The sequence below is a fragment of the Perognathus longimembris genome, chromosome 22 (assembly GCF_023159225.1).
Source record: "Perognathus longimembris pacificus isolate PPM17 chromosome 22, ASM2315922v1, whole genome shotgun sequence".
Lineage (NCBI taxonomy): Eukaryota > Metazoa > Chordata > Mammalia > Rodentia > Heteromyidae > Perognathus > Perognathus longimembris.
This window is the reverse complement of record NC_063182.1, coordinates 25,409,490-25,431,228: the sequence shown is the minus strand read 5'-3', so window position 1 is coordinate 25,431,228 and position 21,739 is coordinate 25,409,490. Positions and strand designations below refer to the sequence as shown.

General features: G+C 37.2%; 1 protein-coding gene across 2 annotated transcripts in view; it reads left to right on the top strand.

The window, feature by feature from the left end:
- The window catches only part of Ell2 (elongation factor for RNA polymerase II 2), a 73,773-nt gene that overhangs the window by 6,367 nt on the left and 45,667 nt on the right, over positions 1-21,739 (top strand). For both annotated transcript variants that reach the window (XM_048331572.1, XM_048331571.1), the window contains exon 2: positions 11,865-11,912. In XM_048331572.1, the coding sequence (XP_048187529.1) occupies positions 11,865-11,912 (48 nt within the window). The remainder of the gene's footprint in view (positions 1-11,864; positions 11,913-21,739) is intronic.

Sequence of the window (21,739 nt, the reverse complement as noted above, 5' to 3'; positions counted from 1 at the left end):
ATTGCCTTGAAAGATAGACAGGGAACCTTGGCACCAAAATTGGGAGAAGAAAGAAAGAACATATGTGAAGGATTGGATCATGTTCAAGAAAAGAATTTAAAAGGAAAGGAGTATAGAATTCTTGGAATGATTTCATGGAAGCTTACCAAGGACAATCACCAGATTCAGCCTTCCATTTGCTCCATTTGCACTTGTAAAGAATTACAGAAGCTGTGCTCCCTCCTAGGCTTGTTAGGTAATTGGTGATAAAACCAGGAGAAAGAGGAAAATGACAAAACTTAGCTGAGTCAATGCTGAGTCCCTCAATAATTTGCAGTGACCTCTTGCCACAAAGAGGTTCAGAAACTGGCACCAGAGTTCATCTACTTTTATGACATTCCGCATTGAAAGCAAGCTAAGTTTTACAATAATGTAATACAACCCATATTAACTCTACTGCATAACACAACTCCATTCAACATTTCCTGTGACTTATGCAAAAATCTAGAAAAGCAGGCCTCAAACAAAATGCCATAAATTAATTACTATGTTTCCACAGCCCAATTAATGCAGAAAGACATGATAAAAATCAGGTCAGGTTTACCAGAGGGAAGTGCTTTCTGTGTTTGTCCACAACCCTCCCCTCCTTCTTTACTTCATCTTCTTTTCTTTCTTATTTCCTAAATCTTTACCTATCTACAATTTAGTATTAGGGCTCTTGAGAATCCTGTGAAACCTTTAGTTCAAGGGTTTCTACTGAAGCTTTGCCAACAAAGGTGAAACCTGTCTACCATTTCCATTGTTGGCAACTTAAGATATGAGAATTTTATTCAACTATAAGCTTCATAAAGATTCATGAATGAAATTAGCACCTTGAATTGACCTCTCCCTACAGTCAGGGCATTTGGCTACTAGCCAATAGTAACTAGATTGTTAGACAAAAGGCATGAACTGCTTTTCTTCTTGGGGAATGGTATATTACTCATCTAGAAAACATCCTTGGATTTTTAATAGGAAAGGCAGAAGCAGTTGAAAGAGTGGATATATAGGTGGGGGAAATAAAGATGAGTACCATTTTGGCAAACATTTGTTTAGTGTTTTGTTTAGTAACCAAGAGCCTTAAGTTTAATTAGATCTTTTGTGTCTAGAAGTGTATTTTGGAGTCTGAGGAAGACAGTTTTATGGAACAGGGGTATATTGCTTGTATGTCTTATATTTCCATATCATGGAAATTTTGGTTATTTTTAAAATTGAAATTTAAAAATTTTTAGTTTCAACATGGTTTTTTAAGTTAACAAGCTTCTATAGGTTGCATTTAAGATCAAAATAGATGAAATTCAGATCCATGTTTTCCATCCCTAGCGATTGTTGAAACTTAAGTAACACTATATATATAATGTAAGGTCATTTAATTCCACAGATTCCAGCGCTATCTATATGCTAATAACTTCACATTTCAAGTTTCATTTTGAAATAACCTAATTCCTAAAGGCCTTGAAGGGATCATGATTTTACTTGTACTCACCTCCACTTTTGTTTTGATGGAAGGTTTATTTTTTCTTTTCTTTCTCTGTTTTGTTTGCTTTGTTTTTATCTTTTATTTTTTGGTACAGGAGGTGGAATTTAAGTGCTTCAACTACCCATGAGCTGAACCTTCAGCCCCTGTGTTGGTATCTTGATTTCCTAATTTCTTTTTGAGTACCTTATGGAAAGCAAAGCAAATAATCGGAAATGCATAAAGTGCTATGTTCTTCCTCCTTGGAAGTGACCTTGACTTAGGACTTTTCCACCTAATTGTGAAGTTACACTAGAGGGAAACCGAGCTCACACTTTCCTGTAAGATTCACCCAGAGAAATGGATATAAACATGCTTATCTGGAACCTAAGTGTTAGCATATTTTAAGATAACAGTTTTATTGCTTGTGGCTCCTTTATTAGAAACCACAATGCCGGGGCTGGGGATATAGCCTAGTGGCAAGAGTGCCTGCCTCGGATACACGAGGCCCTAGGTTCGATTCCCCACACCACATATACAGAAAACGGCCAGAAGTGGCGCTGTGGCTCAAGTGGCAGAGTGCTAGCCTTGAGCGGGAAGAAGCCAGGGACAGTGCTCAGGCCCTGAGTCCAAGGCCCAGGACTGGCCAAAAAAAAAAAAAAAGAAACCACAATGCCTCAAATAACCAGAAAGTGCTTGCTTATAGTGAAAACTCTGTTGAGTATTTTAAGATTTTTAAGACTTTTTTTCTTTAATAAAAGATTCAGAGATAAAAGATTGAGACCAGAATTAAAACTATGGAATATGCATTTGGTCATTTAGCAAAAACATTTATTCATCTTCTGAAATGTGCCAGAGATTGGATGAGACATTAGAAATCTGAAGGTAAATAGGTCAGGGATGGTCTTACCATCAAGAAAGTGACTATTTGTTGGGTGCTGATGGCTTACACATGTAATCCAAGCTACTCAGGAAGCTGAGACCTGGAGGATCATGATTTGAAGCCATAGTCTGCAAGACTACATCCCCAAATAACCAGCAAAATGGCACGTTCAAGGTTTGACTCAAATGGTCAAGTGCCTTACCTGAGCAAGAAAGCCCCATTAGAGCAAGTGGCCTTGAGTTCAAGTTTGGGTACTGACATCAAACAAAATGAAATAATAACAACAAATAATAACAACAAAGGAAAAAAAGAAGCAGGTAAATGTGAAAAAGAAAAACATAAAAAACATAAAATTCTGCTCAGGGGAAACATCTACAAAGAAAAAGATTATATTTGAGGATAAGTAATATCTTTACTTGCCACCCTTCACCCAGCCCTTGTTTTCATAGTGACTAATTACAAAATCCTTGGTAATACACCTGACCAGGTGCTGTCGTTCCTAATCATCTGTCTTCCTATCTTACCAGACTTAGTGAGAGTCTAATAAAATGGGCATTTCATCATGTTGATTACTAAATCCTATTAGAAACATCTTCCTGACTTTCCTTCTACCCCTCTTTGCTCTGACATAGGCAATTTTATGCTTAACTGGCCACTGAATATTGATGGTCCCTTGTCCTTACTGTATTTCTTTACTCTCTGATACCTTTTAATATGGATTTAAATGCCATCTATATACTAATGACTTGAAAATATTTATCTCAGATCAAACCTTTTCAACTCTGAGCACTTACTTCCAACATACCCTTCCTTCATTGAAGTTTAATAGGCATCTTAAACTTATATCCAAACTAAACATGATTCTACTCATAAGCCCACATCCTTTGAGTGTTCCCCATCTTAGTGATAGCAGAGTCCAGTTGTGAAGAATTGACTAGTAACCCCTATTTATCTGCTTTCTTTATACCTTTGATCCATCAGCAGATCTTGTCAATTTTAAAATATATAGAATCTATCCCCAGAGATCACCACTCTTCCAGTCCCACCCACCATCAGCTGTCTTCAGGATCACTGCCCTGGACACACAGTTGATTAAGTCCCCAACCCCCCACCTCTGTAGTTCATCCTCCAGTGCCTAAGTGATCTTTAAACCGCAGTATGATCATGAAGTTTCCAGGTGTGTAGTTCCCTAATGGCTTCCTTAATAACAAATAATGTAGATGCTACAATTTATCAAGTTGTAATTTTAAAACAGGTTCTGTCTGAGTCCGATCTTATTTTAGTACTTTTCTTTGTACATTGGCTCCAGAGATCATGATCCCTGGGAATAAAACTTTATTTGCCTTTACAAGTCAGATTTGACATTAAGCTTATTATATAATTATAAGACCTACATTAATCTCTCAGAAATAATGCTGAGATATTATGTTTCAATTGTGATGATATACTGTATTGCAGCTGTTGGTCTAAAGGTGAGGTGACAATAACATTTTGGTGGTTTTATCAGCTTACATTTTTTGCCTTATGTGTTCATTTAACAGCTGTTTGAAATCTTAAGATTTAAAACAACAACAATTACTTTTTAAAAAAAAAGTTTGGCTTGCATCAGTTAGCTGTAGTTTTTTGGACATTTTTACTCAAAATAAGGATCATGATTAGTTGCCCATGGCTAATGCCTGTAATCCTAACTAGTCAGGGCATTGAAATCTTAAAGGATTGCAATTTGAGGCCAGCTAAGGCATCAAAAGTTCTCTAGACACCATCTCCAAAATAACCAGCAAGAAATAGGGCTGGAACAAAACCGCAAAGAACCAATAGCCCCCTCATCAAGTGGGCTAAAGACTTACAAAGAAACTTCTCTGATGAGGAAATGAGAATGGCCAATAGACATATGAAAAAATGCTCTACATCACTGGCCATAAAGGAAATGCAAATCAAAACAACATTGAGATTCCATCTCACCCCAGCAAGAATGTCATATATCAAGAAAACTAATAATAACAATTGTTGGAGGGGATGTGGCCAAAAGGGAACCCTACTTCATTGTTAGTGGGAATGTAAACTGGTTCAGCCACTCTGGCAAGCAGTATGGAGATTCCTCAGAAGGCTCAATATAGAACTCCCCTATGACCCAGCAGCCCCACTGTTGGGTATCTATCCAAAAGAACACAAACAAAATCACAGTAAGGCCACCAGCACAACAATGTTCATCGCAGCACAATTTGTCATAGCGAGAATCTGGAACCAACCCAGATGCCCCTCCATAGATGAATGGATCAGGAAAATGTGGTCCATATACACAATGGAATTTTATGCCTCTATCAGAAAGAATGACATTGTTCCATTTGTAAGGAAATGGAAGGACTTGGAAAAAGTTATACTAAGTGAAGCAAGCCAGACCCAAAGAAACATGGACTCTATGGCCTCCCTTATTGGGAATAATTAGTACAGGTTTAGGCAAGCCATAGCAGAGCATCACAAGGCCCAATAGCTATACCCTTAGGAACACATAAGATGATGCTAAGTGAAATGAACTCCATGTTATGGAAACAAGTGATATATCACAGTTGTAACTACTTTCAACGTCCTATGTGTATGTGTAGTTTCTATTATTGATGATGTTCTTGTATCACCTTCCTATGGTTGTACCTACACTATCTCTGTAATCTTATCTGAGTATATTGGAAACCGTGTTTACTGGTATTGGAAGTAGGAAATTCAAAGGGAATACCAAATTTGAGAGACACAGGGTAAAAAAAGAGAAATAACTACAAAAGCAATACTTGCAAAAAAAAAAAAAAAGAAATAGGGCTGGAAGCATGGCTCAAGTGCTAGAATGCTAGCCTAGTAACCACCAAAATATAAAACAAGTAAACAAAGAGATTTAAAGAATATTAGGGTTTTGTTGCTTAAGAAATATTAACTCTTTTTTCTGTGCTGTAATAACTAGAAAACATAGAAAAAAACATGAATTCCTTCTATTCTCCTAAATCTGTAGTAATGGAGTTTCCTCTGTATCTAAGGTTGAATTGACTCACAAGGAAGGCAAAATACTGGATTTGTTTTGTATACCTTGATGACTTTTTTAGCATCTAACAAAATACTGGAGGCAAAAGGGTTATCATTCATTAAAGTGGTTTTTGCGTTACATCTAAATTTCACATTATATATCATTCTAAATGTATTAGTAACCTTTGACAAGAACTGAGTATATTTGATTTTTTAGATCAATTCTGATATTGTGTGCTGCTTTTTTCCTGCTTTAGCTCCAAATTTTATTTTATTTTAATTTTTATTGTCAAGGTGATGTACAGAAGGGTTACAGTTACATATGTAAGGTAGTGAGTACATTTCTGGTCAAACTTGTTACATCCTCCCTCATTTTCTCCCACCTTCCCTTCTCTCTAATCACCCCCCCCCCCAAGTTGTACAGTTGCTTTACAAGCTATTGCTATTGTATTGGTTTGCCTTTTACCCTTTGTCTCACCATTTTGATGTTCCCCTTCCCTTCCCTAATTCACACAAACTTATATACAATACCCAGACTACCAAAATCAAATATCAAATTTCTTTCTTTAAACTTTCTACCAATTAGATTTATGAGATGATATTATAAAGAATAAAATGATTAAAAAATTTAACCACAAGTTCTTAAATAGTATAATGTCTCTTCTAGGGAAGAAAAAAATGACATCATTTGTAACAGTTGTAACTCAGGAAAAATGTACCTGTTGTTTACTTGCACAAGTAGAATGTTACTTTCACAGTGAAAATGATTGATTCTTCAGTTGCCTCAATCCATGGTACAAAGCCAAAGTAGAGGCTTGATATTATTCTGTAATTCTTTTGCTTTCACATTTCCCAAATTTTGAATACCTATTGTTGGAGAAAGGCAGAAAAATGCTAGTTATATAAAATGTTGGATAAACATGAAGTTTTAAAACTAGACAAGAGCACAGTTCATAAAATGTTACTGGGTTTCAGTCCCAGGTCACTTATTAGCTGGGTAGCCTCAGGTAATTCACAGGACTTATTTTAGAAAAAGGAACAACAGTGTAGTAGTATCTACCCCACAAAGGTGTTGGTGAGCATTCCTGGAAGTGGTATTAAAAATGGTTATGGTATATTTTCAGCACGCAGTAAATAGTACCTTGTTAACAACAATTACTCCCCCAAGCAAATCTCATCTGAAGCAGACACCTAAACTGTTACCACTTATGGAAAGGGCTTGTTTGTGGCAAAGTTTGGCATTATCTTTGACTTGCTTTCTTTTTTGCAACATCTCTGTTTTACAATGTGGCTTAAATAGAAGGATCAATGAATGTAACTTAAATATAGGTAGCAAGATTGGGGTCCCAGCCCAGCTTGAAGAACAACAACCTAAAAAAAAACAAACTAAAGCTCTTAAATTAGTGGCTCAAATAGTAGAGCTCCTACCTTGAAAGTGCTAAGGTGCTGAGTTCAAACTCCAGTAACTACCACAAAAAAAAGAGAGAGGGAGAGAGAGTAGGGGTAGGAGGGAGCGGAGGAAGGAGGAAGGAAAAGAAAGAAGGAAGGGAGGGAGGGAGAAGAGGGAGGGAGGAAGGGAGGGAGGGAAAGAAAAACTCCTTTTCATAAGACTTGTACAAGGTTACTTCAGGGACTAAAGGCAGTGATACTACTAAGAGTTTAATCAAATCTTTTGACTGAAAATCATCACCTTTATCATTTTTTAAGCCTTTGTCGAAGGAGTTTCCCTAGCTGTTTCCAATCTGCCCTTGTGTTTCTTAGCTAGGTGTAGATACCAGATCACTAGCTAACTTAATGCCTCATCCTGTTCAGTTAAACCCTAAAGTTACTTGATTTTCCAAAAGCTACTTGGTGCAAATGTTTAAAGCTAAAAAGCAAAGGTTCAAGTCTACCTAGACTCACTTCCAATGAGAATGTTCTTATAAAGATAATTATTTAAAAACATCATATTATATTTGGTCACCTATAATTTGTAAAACAGACTTGCTTTTAGAAGTATATTTTTAAGTAAACATTGAGTCGAGGTCTCTGCCTTAAGCAAGACTAAAAAACTAACATGCTTGAGATATGTCCTTAGAAGGTTTTTTTTTTTTTTTTTAACTTTTAGAACTTACTCCTTGTAGCTACCCTACTGTTGCAGACATCAGATGCATGAGTAGGTAGAGTTCTGTTTGAGCAGTTTGCTTTGCTTTAGAAGGCAGTGGGTTCTGTTGAAGTGATGTCTGAGAGAGACTGTGCTAGCCATTTTAATGCTTTGAGTATTCTTGAAAGAAGACAGGCATTGACCTGGAGGCCTGGTCAAGGGGCCTTGCCTTCAAAGGAGACTTAGCTTAGTTTGAGGGAATCTGGGGCAGACAGGCTGGAGCTGATGACTGGTAGTCCTAGGGTTTTGATACCATTTCCTTTGGTGCTTGATATTCCACTGTCAGTATGTCTTCTTTTCAGAATGTCTGCTGGCCCAACATCTCTTGTTGGCTTCTGACTCACTCATACTCATTTAGGCCTTTCTTTCCTTAACTCCAATAGTTCCAGGTGAGTTCCAGGCTACTTTCCCTTCCCCAATCCATCTTTCTCCATCTAATTTATATATAGCTGAAAGAACTTCTCTCACACACACTTGCATAGTATATTGAACACAAGGCTTACAAATCATCAGTGACTGAGTAAGAAGAGGAATGTCACAGGTTGAGATGGATTTGGGGCAAAATCCTGAGGTGTGAAACTTAAATAATCATCCTATTTATTCTAAAACAGAAAAACTAAAACCAGAGAGTTGGGATGAGTACAGGAGAGCTTAGGCAGGAATTTTGGGGAACAGCTCCTATCCAGTCTATTATGTCTCACTGTGAAAGAATTCTATGCACACACAGACCTGCCTCTGCCTACAAGGTGCCCATCTTTGCCTTCCTTGCTGTCTTCCTTGCAGGGAGCTGTCTCTCCCTGGAGCCTGTTTTCCCTAATCTGCTATTCAAGATCCATCTTTTCTACAATCGCTTTGACTTGCCTTGTATCTAGTCTTACTCATGTTCTCTTTTCCTTTTGAGAATTCATACTGCATTTCCTGATAGGACTTAGCCTAGTGCTTAATCATTCTCAAGTTTTCCCCAACTAATTTGTGAACTCTGGTAGGAGGGATTAGGCCCTCACACTTTCATATCTCTCCTAGCACATATGTGTGTTGCATAAGGCAATGCAAAAAACTAGCAAGGCAAAATAGGAAGATCCAGTCCAGGGTTCTGTGCACACCTTAGTTATTAATGGAATACATGGACTGGGGGTGGAGGGTGGGTACACTATGTAATTTCTAAGGCTTGTTCTGTATTTGGAATTCTATAATTATAATAATATGTAATTGAGTATGGTGGGATGAGAAACTGTAAATTAACCAAGATTGTGAGCCTGAAACACCAAAGAAATAGAAACGCCATTACCAGAGGAAAGTAGGAAAGTGGTGCCAATTTAGTTGGGGAGGTTGCAAATGGGGAAGTTGTTTGGTATTTGCCAGTCAATGAAAGTTTGCTGTCGGTCATTGAGAGGGTGTGTGTGTGTGTGTGTGTGTGTGTGTGTGTGTGTGTGTGTGTGTGTATGTGTGTGTACCTGCGAATCCATGCCATTCCTGACTTTTGAAGTCAGGCCCAGGGCACTGCCCCTGAATTGCTTTTGTTCAAGGCCAGCACTCTACCACTTGAGCCACAGCTCCACTTCTAGCTTTTTGCTGGACTCATAGACTTTCATGCCTGGGCTGACTTGAACTGAGATCCTCAGATCTCAGACTCCCGAGTGGCTATGATTACAAGCACGAACCACTGTAGCTTGGCTTTCATTGAGTGTTTTTAATGCCACAAGTTCTGTAGACAATAGCAAACAGCAGGTGGGAGATGCAAACTAAAGAATGAAAAGATTCTGTCATCAAACATGTACTGGCTTTTTCCCTTAAGGCCAGTGCTCTGTTGCTTTAGCCAGAGCAACTCAGCTTTTTGATGGTTAATTGCAGTTGAGTCTCATGGTTTTCCTGCTCTGGTCTTGAGTAACTAGGATTATAGGCATAAGCCATTGGTCCCTGGCTTCCTTCCCTCCCTCCCTCCCTCCCTCCCTTCCTTCCTTCCTTCATTCCTTCCTTCCTTCTCACCTTCCTTCCTTAGCTTTTGAAATGAAATTTGTGATAAAAAAGTTGGAAGGACTAGTGTGTATCTAAGTACAAAGAAAAACAAGTATACAGTGTAATTCAGGGGGAAAAGGTGTTCATTTATTTGGCATAGAAGAGTTGATGAACTTGAATGGAGAATTTTAAGTTCTCAAGGTGAGCTGAAAGCAGCATGTGATAGTAAGGAGAGAAATGTAATCAGCCTCTTAGGAGTCCTTCACTATTGTAATTTGAAGGATAGTTGAGGAGACAGGGCTGGGTGGAAATATTGTGGAGGATGGAGGTACAACCACCTACTCAAGCAATTCCCCAAGCTCCTGCAGGCATTTATTTACTGTAGGAAGAGTAAATTTGGTGTCAGATTTTCTCTTAAAGAAAAGAGACCTATATTTTATACTTTCATAAAAATTACAAATTGGAACAAATCACTTCTAATATTTAGGCTTTAAAGATTGGAGCCTACATTTTTCTTTCTTTCCTTTTTTTTTTTTTTTTAAGGTCCAAGTCCAGGACTTAAAGTCAGTACCTGCTGCTTTTGCTCCTTGGCTAGCGCTCCACCAAATGAACCATGTCTCCAACTCCTTCCTTTCCTTTCTTAAAAACCCTTTCTAAAAACCCACTTCTATCACACCAAGAAATAAATTTGTCACATGGAGGTACTTCGATTCTGTTGATAAAGTTAAGGTTAAATTATCTCTTTATGGTGATAGAACAATAACAGTATTCATTAATATCACTCAGTAGTCAGGTAATCTCTTTTAAAGAAGCAGTATCCTTTTCTTCCTCTCCCCTCTTTTGTTTATCATAATCCTGATTAGGAATCATTTTTGGTTTGTGCCAGTACTAGCCCTTGCCAGTACAAGGACAATCTCAGCTTTGGGGATCATGGTTAGAGCTCTGCCAATTGAGCCACTCTTCCACTTCCAAATTGTGCTAGTTACTTAGACATAAGAGTCTTCCTTGCATGGCTTCCAACTAGGATTCTTAGATCTCAGCCTCCTGAGTAGCGAGGATTCTAGGTGTATAAGGTACTATAAGCTGGTAGTGAACTTCTAATCTGCATAGAAGTTTAGGGAAGTAATTAGAAGTTGTAGTGGATATGATGTGGTATGGATAAGAACAGAAGTGCAGTTTTCTTTCTTTCTTTCTTCCTTCCTTCCTTCCTTTTTTCTTCTATGTCCATAAGAGGCCTTGAGGGCTAGGCTTCATACACTTGCTTGGCTTTTTCACTCATTGCTGTTTCACCTGAACCATGCTTGGTATTTTTTCAGGTTAATTGGAGGTAGAGGCTGTAGATTTTCCTACCCAAACTGACTTCAAACTCAGCCTTCTGAGTAGTTAGGATTATAGACCTGAGCCCCCAGCACTTGGCACTGCTTTCATTTTTATACATTACATTTGGATATACTGTTAGACACTACTGAACTCTACTTTGATCACAGATTTATAATAGCAATTTAGAAAAGCATTTTGTTGGAAACTAGGGTTGATATGCTCTCCTGGTGTGAATTTCATAAGAAAAATCAGTAACTTTTTGATGCCTTAGTAAAAACTGTTTTGTAGCAGGGTATCTGTGACTCCTGCCTATAATCCTTCCTACTAAGGAGACTGAGATATGAAGGATCAAGATTCAAGGCCACCACAAGCAGAAAAATCTGAGACTCTATAATCAAGGTAGCTGGCAAAAAGCATTGCTGCAGGCATGGCTCAACATGTAGATTGCCATCCAAGCAAGTAAGCCAGGCAAGTGTGAGGCCTTGAGTTCATACCCCAACACTGCTACAAAAAATACAAAGAAAGAATGAAAGAAAGAAAGAGAGAGAGAGAGAGAGAGAGAGAGAGAGAGAGAGAGAGAAAGGGAGAAAGAAGAGAAAGTAAATAAATAAATTCAAAAGAAGAAATGTGAGCAAATAAAAAGCTACAGTTGACTCTTAAATATGTTAAAATTGTATATTTCTATTTCTAGCATCCTGTTGAATTTTTCAAGGTTCTTCCAAGTATCGCTTCCTTTTTCCTACCACTATTAAAAGTGATAATATGAAATTTAATATGAAATTGAACTAGAGCACTAATTTTAGTTTTGGTGGGGTTTTTTGTTGTTGTTGTTGTTTGCTAATCTTAACAATTTCAAAAGCATAACTAGCTACTTTGCAAACAAATATCTTTTAGTTGTATGGTTCGGAGAAACGTAAACAGTTCATCAAGGCTTCTTCACTTAATGACTTGCAAAAGTACTCATAAAAGGAGATTTTTCACATATGGTACTGAGCAAATGCATAGAGCTAATGTTTTATTTTGTCTTATTTCTGTGTCACAGTAACCAAGATTTACCTCTCTTGTTTTTCTTTTAACAGAATTTAATTCCTTTTCGACCTTCCATTCAGTTCCAAGGGCTCCAAGGGGTAAGTACTCTTACTGGCTTAGCCAAAAATAAATCTAATATTACTCTTATAGGCTATAAAACTGAAAATTTGTGCCTACTGGACCACCCAAATACTATCAAGCACTCTTGTGAACTTTGTGACTAAATGAAAATTTCTGATATCTTTGATTCTGGTGCTTGATCTTCTTAATTTATTTTAAAATAATTCAGATAATTATTGTGAGATTGTTTTCTAGATCGTGTATAATTGCATATTTGAATCTTTTCTGAGAGTTTAAACATCAAAATATTTTGTAAATATTAGATTTATCACAACCAAACATCCGTAAGATTACTGATACACAAGTTAGAATTATGATTGCTGTTACTATTAATAAAATTTTGCTGCCTATACACTTAGTTTCATTATATTAGTGTGGTATAAATTATTACCTTTAATATTTTAGTAGAATTTTGTTTCTTCACTTAAATTAATATACATTTCTATCAATACATGCTAAATGTAGAGCATAGATCTGAAATATCTGTTAGTGTACTTTAGGCTATAGAGGAGTGGCAAGGTAAAAAAAGGAGGCCATGGAGGGAATGGGGCGGAGGAGTGGAAGGAAGAAATATCAGGGAGGAGGTATCAAGTTTGACCAGAAACGTACTCACTACCTTACATATGTAACTATAACCCCTCTGTACATCACCTTGGCAATAAAATTCAAGTTTTTATTGTAAACCTACATATTTTTTGTGTCAAATACGCCAAGGCCAGTGTTAATAAGTATAATCTATCTAAACTTTATAATCCTAAAATATGAGTTACATTAATTATATCAATCAACATGAATTAGGATATAGTACTTGTACATCATTTGTATAATGCTAAGTTGAAGGAGCTATTTGTGTGGATGTCAGAGCTTTGCTTCTACAGGACAGCTTTACAATGAAGTCCTTTCTCCCCCTCAGTAACTGAGTGTTGATGAATGGGATTCTACTTGGAACAATTCTTCCAATTCCTTCCAGTTGTTCCACTTGGAACAATTCAGTTCTTCTTAATTTTGTCAGAGTGCTGTTTAGGTAGTTTTTAGTGCATGATTGTTATATATTTGAAAGTTTGGTTTATTTGTTTATTTAAGGCTTCAGGAGTTTTCCTGAAAGATGTAGAAGTAGGGGTGTGTGTGTGTGTGTGTGTGTGTGTTATGTGTATGAGCTAGTACTGGGACTTGGACTGAGGCCTGGAGCCCTCACTTATCTTTTTCACTCATGGCTGGCATTCTGCAACTTGAGCCACATCTGCATTTCCAGCTTTTTGCTAGTTAATTGGAGATAAGAGCCAGAGTGATTTCCAACAGGAACCTCAGATCCTCCCCTCCTAAGTAGTATGGATTATAGTCCTGAACAGCCAGTGCACAGTCCTACAAATGTAAATGACCCAGTAACATTTGAAGAGATGTTCCAGAAGCAGGTCAAAGTCTTTGAGACCCAGAAGGGCCAATCAACAGTTACCAGCAGGTAGAGCAAGATCTAGAGAAGTTGAGCTGTGTTTCTCTCACTGGAAGTTGTAGGGCTACATTTTGTTTGAGAACTGCTGGCTCTCCTTAATTCTCTCTTTTGCCAAATTGAGAATTAAAGCTAATGAAATGCACATATAGGACTTTTCTTAGGAGGCCCACAAGTAAGACTGAAAGACTAAATAATAGAGACCTGATACCTACGGGTGCTTCCAAACACTCAATTCTAACACTTGCAGCTTTTAGCACTCAAGAAAGGGGCATGGTTTTCTCAGATGTACTCATTACTCCAAGCCTAGGTAAGATTGAAAGCAAGCAGTTTATATTTCAGACCTTGGGCCTTCTTTTTCAAATTTTCTACTTAGCTTTCTCCACATCTTCCCTGTCCCCACGTATAAAAGCTCCCCCAGTTTATCTCTGTACCACTCTTCTTCCTACTCTAACCTTTCTCTGAATATGGTTTGCTGATAAAATATAATTTAGTTATAAAATGACTGATAGACTTAACTCAGTGCATCTTTTAGTTTGAGCAGATACACTTTGTAGCCCATGATTGCAAGAAGACTGGATTTAGTACCATAGATAAGCAATGGCAGAATTGCAGAAAAAGGTATAGGATGCTTAGCCCTACCTTGCTTATTTAGGGTCTGTCTCTTCAAATCCCTACTCTTTTTATTATTCTAACTGGGAACAAAATATATGGACTCAGCATTGTTTCAGAGCCTGCAGCTGCATTCCATTTGCCCTTCCCCCTGTCTCTTTGCAGAGCTCTCCCCAGCCCTTTGGGATTTAGTAAAAACAAAGAGTCATTACAGGGGAAAGAGTGGGTTGGCACAACCCACAGGGAGTACGCAGAGCCTTCAGTGTGAGGGTCTTCTGTACAGGGCTCCTCTGTTTCTCTCGAGAGCTATGATAAGTTAAGGTTGCCTTTGCAGATTGCTTTCAAAACCCCAAAGAAATATGCTTACAGTATTCCTATGTGGAAAATACTCAAGGCTTTACATTGGAAGCTTTAAATTTAGATTTTACACAAAAGATATGCTTCCTTAGTGAGAAGTTTTATTTGTACCTTTACATCAAATACAATTCAAAATTATATACCTTAAGAGTATCATGACAGCATCATAGTCAGGCATATTTGAAGCATAAATATAACCATATTAAAAATGCCCTTTCAAAGTGGTCATGTCCTGTTAAAATTATTTCCTGTGTCCCTGATGAGATTTATGCTAAGCAATGCATGGTTATGCTGTTCCTTGTTACTAATTATAGGATGTTTTTCTTAAGTTATATCTTTGGAACCAGAATTTAGGTCTTGGCAGGTTAGCTTATAAGCATATTTACTTTTCTGCATAAACATGCTGTCCTAGGTTAGAGTTAACATCTAAATAAGTATAGACTAAAATATTAAAATTTAGCAGTATATTATTAAAGAATAAAAGTTGACACAAATTTTTATCTTCATAATTGGCCAACTAGTTTTTATAGCAGAAAAAAAGTTCTGCTTTTTAGAGTTCTTTCCATCCCTATTTCTTAATGGAAGAAGCCACTCTGGAAATTGGATAGTCATTGAAGGCATATTTCTGTATTCAGAAAGACAAAATGTCTATAGGAACAGTGGATTCTGACTACTAAAATCATGGGTGTTAGGAGGTGAACATACCATTAAAAATGCCTTGTTCATCCTGAAGGTTGTGGGTCAACTAGTTCTCCTGACTCACTTCAAATCCATACCCAGGACACTTAAAGTTTGTAAGGATTATAGGACTTGTAGATGAGCATATTTGAACAGAAAAGATAGCTGGAAAGATTGACCTGGGCAACTTGATTGAGGTGTTCAAGTTAGAATATTCAGAGGAATGATTACCCAATTTCTGTAAGCTACAAGTAAGCTTTATAAAAGTCAAGATAGTTCTGACTCTCTATTTTAACTATATAGTGAAACCATTGCTGGACATAGTGGTACATGCCTGTAATCTCAGCACTTGCGAGGCTGAGCTTGGAAAATTATGGGTTCTAAGGCCAGCCAGCCTATGCTACATAGCAAGACCATTTGTCAGAAAGAAAAAAAAGAGAGGGGGGTGGGTAGGAGGAAGGAAGGAAAGAAGAAAGGAAGAAGAGGAGAAAGAAGAAAGAACTTTACTCCTTGTTTTTACACCTTTATTATTATCTTTAAGTAGTTATACAAAGCAGTTTTAATGCAACAAATCAGAAAAAGTGAGGGAGAAAGACATTGGTCATGATGTATTCTACTTATAAAGTTTTTATTTATTTATTTTTTTTCATGTGTGCCAGTCCTGGAGCTTAAACTCAGGGCCTGGGCCTTTTGCTCAAGGCTAGCACTGTGCCACTTGAGCCACAGTTGCACTTCTGGCTTCTTTGGCAGTTAATTAGAGATATGTCTTACAGACTTTCCTGCCCAGGCTGTCTTGAAACCACAGTCCTCAGATTTCAGCCTCCTAAAGTAATTAGGATTACTAACTAAAATTTTCGTTTCTAAGAAGAGCATTAAAAATAGGAAATATTTTCTCTATGTCCTTTGCATTTTCTACACTGAGTGCAATCCTGAGTCAGACTCACTTTTCCAAAAATGAACAAGGAATAGCTGGCCAAACAAGTTATAAATGTATGCCTTCCAAAAGGTACAGTGACCTTCTGAAGATTAAACTGGCATTTAACTGCCAACCCTAAACCCTTGAATGGTACTATAAGCTCTCATATTAGAGTCATTAACTCCAAAGAACAGGTAAGATTTTTTTCTTTTGAAACGTTTAAAATAAAAAAAAATTAAACTCCGAATTCATAGTATAACATTCAGAAATACTTTGTTAATTATTTGTTTTACTTTATAGGGACTAAGGAGAAGACTGAATCTGAAAAACTAAATTATACAGTATTTTGAAATTAGTAGGCAATTTCAGCCTGCCTTGAAAGTGCTTCCCCCAGACTGCCCTTCCCAACCCTACTTAGTACCTAGGAAAGCAGAGATAACTATCGGCTTGAAACAAGCAGCAAAGACAAAAATAAATTCTCAGCACTGCTGTTTCTTCTTAGATAATAGGCCTTCCCTCTTACTCCTTTCCCCTACTGTTTTTGGTTTGGCTAGCCTACTGGTTTTGCCAACAGTTGTGTTTAGTTAGTCTGCTCAGAAAGTTGCTGACTAATAGCTACCTTTATTCTCTTGGCTCTAAATATAATTTACACTAGAAGGATGTTAAAATTTAATTTTTAATTTATTTTTTAATTTTAAAAATATACTGGTACACTTATGGAGATAACATTTATTTTGACATTTACATTGAACTACATGTTTATTGACTAAGATATTAATTGAATAGAAAATTTTTTTCAAAAGCATTTAATTATAATATACACTCTTACATTATTTAAATACACATTTTAGCCAAGGGTTTATACAAAGCTGCCTGTAGAAACTCATTATCATGAAAATGTAATCATAGTTTGAAGCAATTGTAAATTAACCAGCTTGTCTATTTTTGTTTCCAATCCTCCTCTCTCCCTCTCTCCTCCCCCCTCCAACCTGGAAAAGGGTTAGCTTATAGGTTTCTTAAGTAAGCAGAAGTAGTGAGTAAGTTGGTCATCATATATATATATATATAGCCTGGGCAGATACCACTATTGGCACCAGCAATACAAAGAAGACCTAGGCCATCTCTAGGACTTCAGTGTCAGAGGTGGGAAGGACTTTGACTAGATTTGTGGTGCCTGGGGAAACAGTCATTTGAAAGTGCTTGCTGAAAACAGCTTCCCACAGATTCCAGCAAGGCCTATCTCAAGACAAATTTCCAAAACATGAGTACACACAAAGGTGCTCACCTTTCACTAAACTGAGTCCCTTTGGAAAGAACTGACTGAAAGCACTGACCTGAAATCTGAAGATACAATGAATTACTTTGCAGTAAGTTCATTATGGTTGCATTCAGTAAACGTTTGAGCATCAAAAGCAAAGTATTACCATAAGACAAAAGCAAGACTGGGAATGTGGCTTAGCAGTAGAGTGCTTCCCTAGCATGCATGAAGCCCTGGGTTCGATTTCTCAGTACCACATAAACAGAAAAGGACAGAAGTGGTGCTGTGGCTTAAATGGTGCAAAAGAAGCTCAGGCCCTGAGTTCAAGCCCTGGGACTGGCTATTCCCAAATGACATTATCAAACAGGCATTATGTCTGTCAATAAAGTCTGCCCTCAGCTGGGTGCATGCAGGTCATGCCTATAATCCTAGCTCAGATCTAAGGATCACAGTTCGAAGCCAGCGCAAGCAGGCAAGCTGATGAGACTCATCTCTAATTAATCACAGAAAAGGCCAGACGTGGCACTGTTGCTCAAATGGTACAGCACTAGCCTTGACTGAAAAGGAGCACAGAGACAGTGCCCAAGCCCAGAGTTCAAGCCCTAGGACCTGCAAAAACTTTGCCATTGGTGGCTTTTAAAATTTTTGCTCCTCACTAAAACTTTGGACATTGTATCATCTGTTATACATAATGTCACTTTAATAACACGTAGGTATTTGTTTTTTTGTGGGTTGTAGGGCTTGAACTCTGGGTCTAGGCACTCACCCTGAGCTCTTCAGGTTATGGCTAGCACTCTATCACTTGAGCCACTGTGCCAATTCCAATTTTCTTGAGCTTAATTGGAGATGAGTCTCACAGATTGTCCTTACTGGCCTGGCTTTGAACCTCCATCCTGAGATCTTACTGAGTAGCTAGGATTGCAGGCATGAACCATCGGTTCCCAGCAACCCTTAGGTTTTTGAAGCTTGAAAAATAATTGTATTTCATTTTTTAAGCTTGAAAATAATTTTATCCATCATTGACACTTGTTGTTATTATTGAGCCATCCTTTAAATTTGAACTACAAGCAAGTAATTAGATCTTTATGTGAAGGCCCTATCCTATTTATAGAAGACGTTTGTGAGAACTTTTTGAAACAAATGAAAATTTAATGGAGGAAAACCAGAACAGAATAGAACAAAACCAAAAAACCTTACTAGTATATGTCCAAGCCCCAAATCTTACCTCAAACATTTCACACACCGAAGAATGCAGTGTGCCACCCATTCTAGGGTGTGTATATGTTTTCGTTCTAACATGTTAGTTCTTTGAACTTATCATGCATCTCTTTGTCAGTAGTACTTATTTTTATATTACAATTTATCAGTATTTCATGTTATGTAGTATACATAAAATCATAAATCTTGAAAGTACTAACATCTTAGATTGTGTGAGCTACAGCAATACAGTAGAAGTATAGAGTGCCTGTTAGGAGAAATATGATATTAATATAAATAAGATCTTTAAAAATTATTTCCTGTGCCCATTCTTCACTAACTTTTTTATTATTAATTAATAGCCCCATATGTTGGATAACCTGGAAAAATTACAGGGAAAGTATATTCTTATCATTTTTCTTGTATTATGGTTTAAATTAGAAGGGATCATTTTTTTTAAGTTCTCAACTTTGTATTTAGGCCCAAAACATGTACATATTGAAGTTATGTGTTTAGCAAACAAGTTTACAGGAAAAGAGTGTTATTAACTTAAAACTTAAAAACTAAAAACATATGCCTTGAGACTAGTGAATTTCTTTTGATAAGGTTAGGAATTTTTAAATCCCTCCTCTAAGCAAGGTCTTATTATTTATCCTATATGTAGAATAAAGAGCAGGCATTTGTTTTTATTATTTTGCATATAGGCTCCAAGTATTTCTCAATAATTTCCATTAAAATTTAAAAATATTTTTTCTAAGAATCCTCATTTAGGTCTCAGGATTCTCATTTGATCCTCATAACAACATTGTGAAATGTGCCTCCATTTTGCTGATGTATAAACCATAGCTTCAAAGTTACATTGCTTGTTGAAGCTTACAAAGTCTTACTTGTTGGAATAGTATTACTTGATAGAAGAGATTGCCTCAGATCTAGATTTCTGTTCTTACCTCTGTGATAAATGGTTAGTGAGCATTTTATTTTATTCAAACTTAAAGCAAACCTTTACTGGTTGGGCATGTCTCAACTAACAAGGGGAAGAGCGATAGTCAGGAAGATCTCAGAGATGAAATCAAATGACCTGGAGAATATTAAAGAGTTGGCTGATAAGAGAAGACGCATATTCTTTTCTCTGGCCTTAGTTGCAGCATAAACAAAATAGCCTATGGCAAATGACCCCATCTTTGAAAGAAGCTATATGTCACCCTGGAGATCAATACTTCTTATCTGTAGGAATTCTTCATTATGAATCTATTATGAAATCTGAAAAGATGGAACTCCTCCCACCCCTCAATTTTCTTGTAATAGCTAGATTCACTAGTATGAGACTATGAGAATACACATGTATGCAGACACAAACATGTCTTCTCAGGAGAAAGTACAGAGTTTTCATTAATTTCTTTTTTTTTTTGCCAGTCCTGGGCCTTGGACTCAGGGCCTGAGCACTGTCCCTGGCTTCTTCCCGCTCAAGGCTAGCACTCTGCCACTTGAGCCACGGCTTCTGGCCGTTTTCTGTATATGTGGTGCTGGGGAATCGAACCTAGGGCCTCATGTATATGAGGCAGGCACTCTTGCCACTAGGCTATATCCCCAGCCCCTCATTAATTTCTTAATAAGACCTCTGACAATTCTTTTCTATTATTTATTTTTTGCTGGTCCTGGGATTTGAATTCTTGGCCTGGCCACTGTCCCTGAGCCTCTTTGTGCTCAAGGCTAGCTAGCATTCTACCATTTGTGCCACAGTGCCACTTCTGGCTTTTTCTGAGTAGTTTTAGAGATAAGTGTCGTGGCCTTTTCTGCCAACCTGGCTTCAAATTGTGATGCTCAGATCTGAGCCTCCTCAGGAGGTAGGACTATAGGCGTGAACCACAGATGCCCAGCCCTCTGGCATTTGTTAGAGGAGAAAACTACTTCCAAGGATGAATAGCTCTCAATCACTTTTACAGACAGTTTGCATTGAAACAGCTGACCTTGTCCTTTGCACATAAATAAGAGTGTGGACATTTACACCGCTGAAGTAAAAAGTGTGTACTTTATTTACCTGTACTTTGACAATGTGACCTGTGATTATATTCTCTTTTATTAAAAAGGAGTCGTGGCCATAATCCAATGAACTAATATCTTTAACATCTAGTAGGTTACAATCTGTAGCTTAAAACACACTGCAGGAGAACATTGTCCATTTAAAAATGTAGCCAAGGCATCATGTGTTAAGATTTGCATTTTAACATGTTTCTCCAGTAGCTGCCTTGACGTGTGTGTGTGTGTGTGTGTGTGTGTGTAAAGGATGGGAAAGGAAGGATTAGTTGGCTATGTGTTGATTGATTATTCAGTTGGTTAATGAGACCATTATTCAGTGTTTGAAAGATATTCAAGCAAGTTGAGCGAAAAGATGGGATGGCATGTTTGGGATGCACTGTACTTGAACTATTCAGGTAACACTCCAACTCCTGTTCCATGGGGATGGAACTGCCCAGGAAGCATTAGCACTGAGGATTTGGAATAATATTATAAAGGAAATTTTCTATTCTTTATACCTGAAAGTCCAACAAGAAAGTGGAAGAGGTCGATTTACAATCTCTCTGGTGTGAAGCCATCCCCTAATAAAGCTCCGGGCTGACCAAGTTCATATTTATAGGCTTTATTTTCAAATGTGGTGAATACTGATTTATACAAGAACAATTAATTCGTGAATGTTGTTGCTTTTAAGCACTAAGAAGCTCTGTTGCTCAATTTTATCCCCACTGTGAACAATAGCAGGTTAAGGGAAATGAGCTGTGGTGCATTAAGTCAGTGGAAGAATATTCAATGGTGAAAAGTAGAAATAATTATAACAGCAACATGATATTGAAAACTCCAAGTGCCAAGAACTCCATACAATATGACCTTTTTAAAGTATAAAATGACAGGCAGAATGAAACACTATATTGTGTATGTTTTATATGTGATAAATTATATAGCAAAGAAAGAAGAAATAATAAAGTTAGAATACTGGTTACCCCTGGTAAGGAAAGACAGGCAGAGGAGGAAGGAGATGAACAGATAGTTAGAAAGTTACTGTTACTATTTTAGTTCTTGAGTGACAAGTTTACAGCTGTTCATTATGTCACCCGGCTTCATAACTCAAGCTGTATTTATTTGTAGACGCAAATATTAAATGAATTAAGACTTATTCTCATTATCATCCATTTTAAACATAATTTGTCATGTTCATGGGTTAAATGAGGAAAACCAGAGCATGCTTCAATAGACACTCCAAAGGCATGTTATATATATTCGCTAATTGTTCCGTAAACATAAAAGATTTTTTTTTGAGGTGTCAAGTTTAAAAATCTAGGATAAA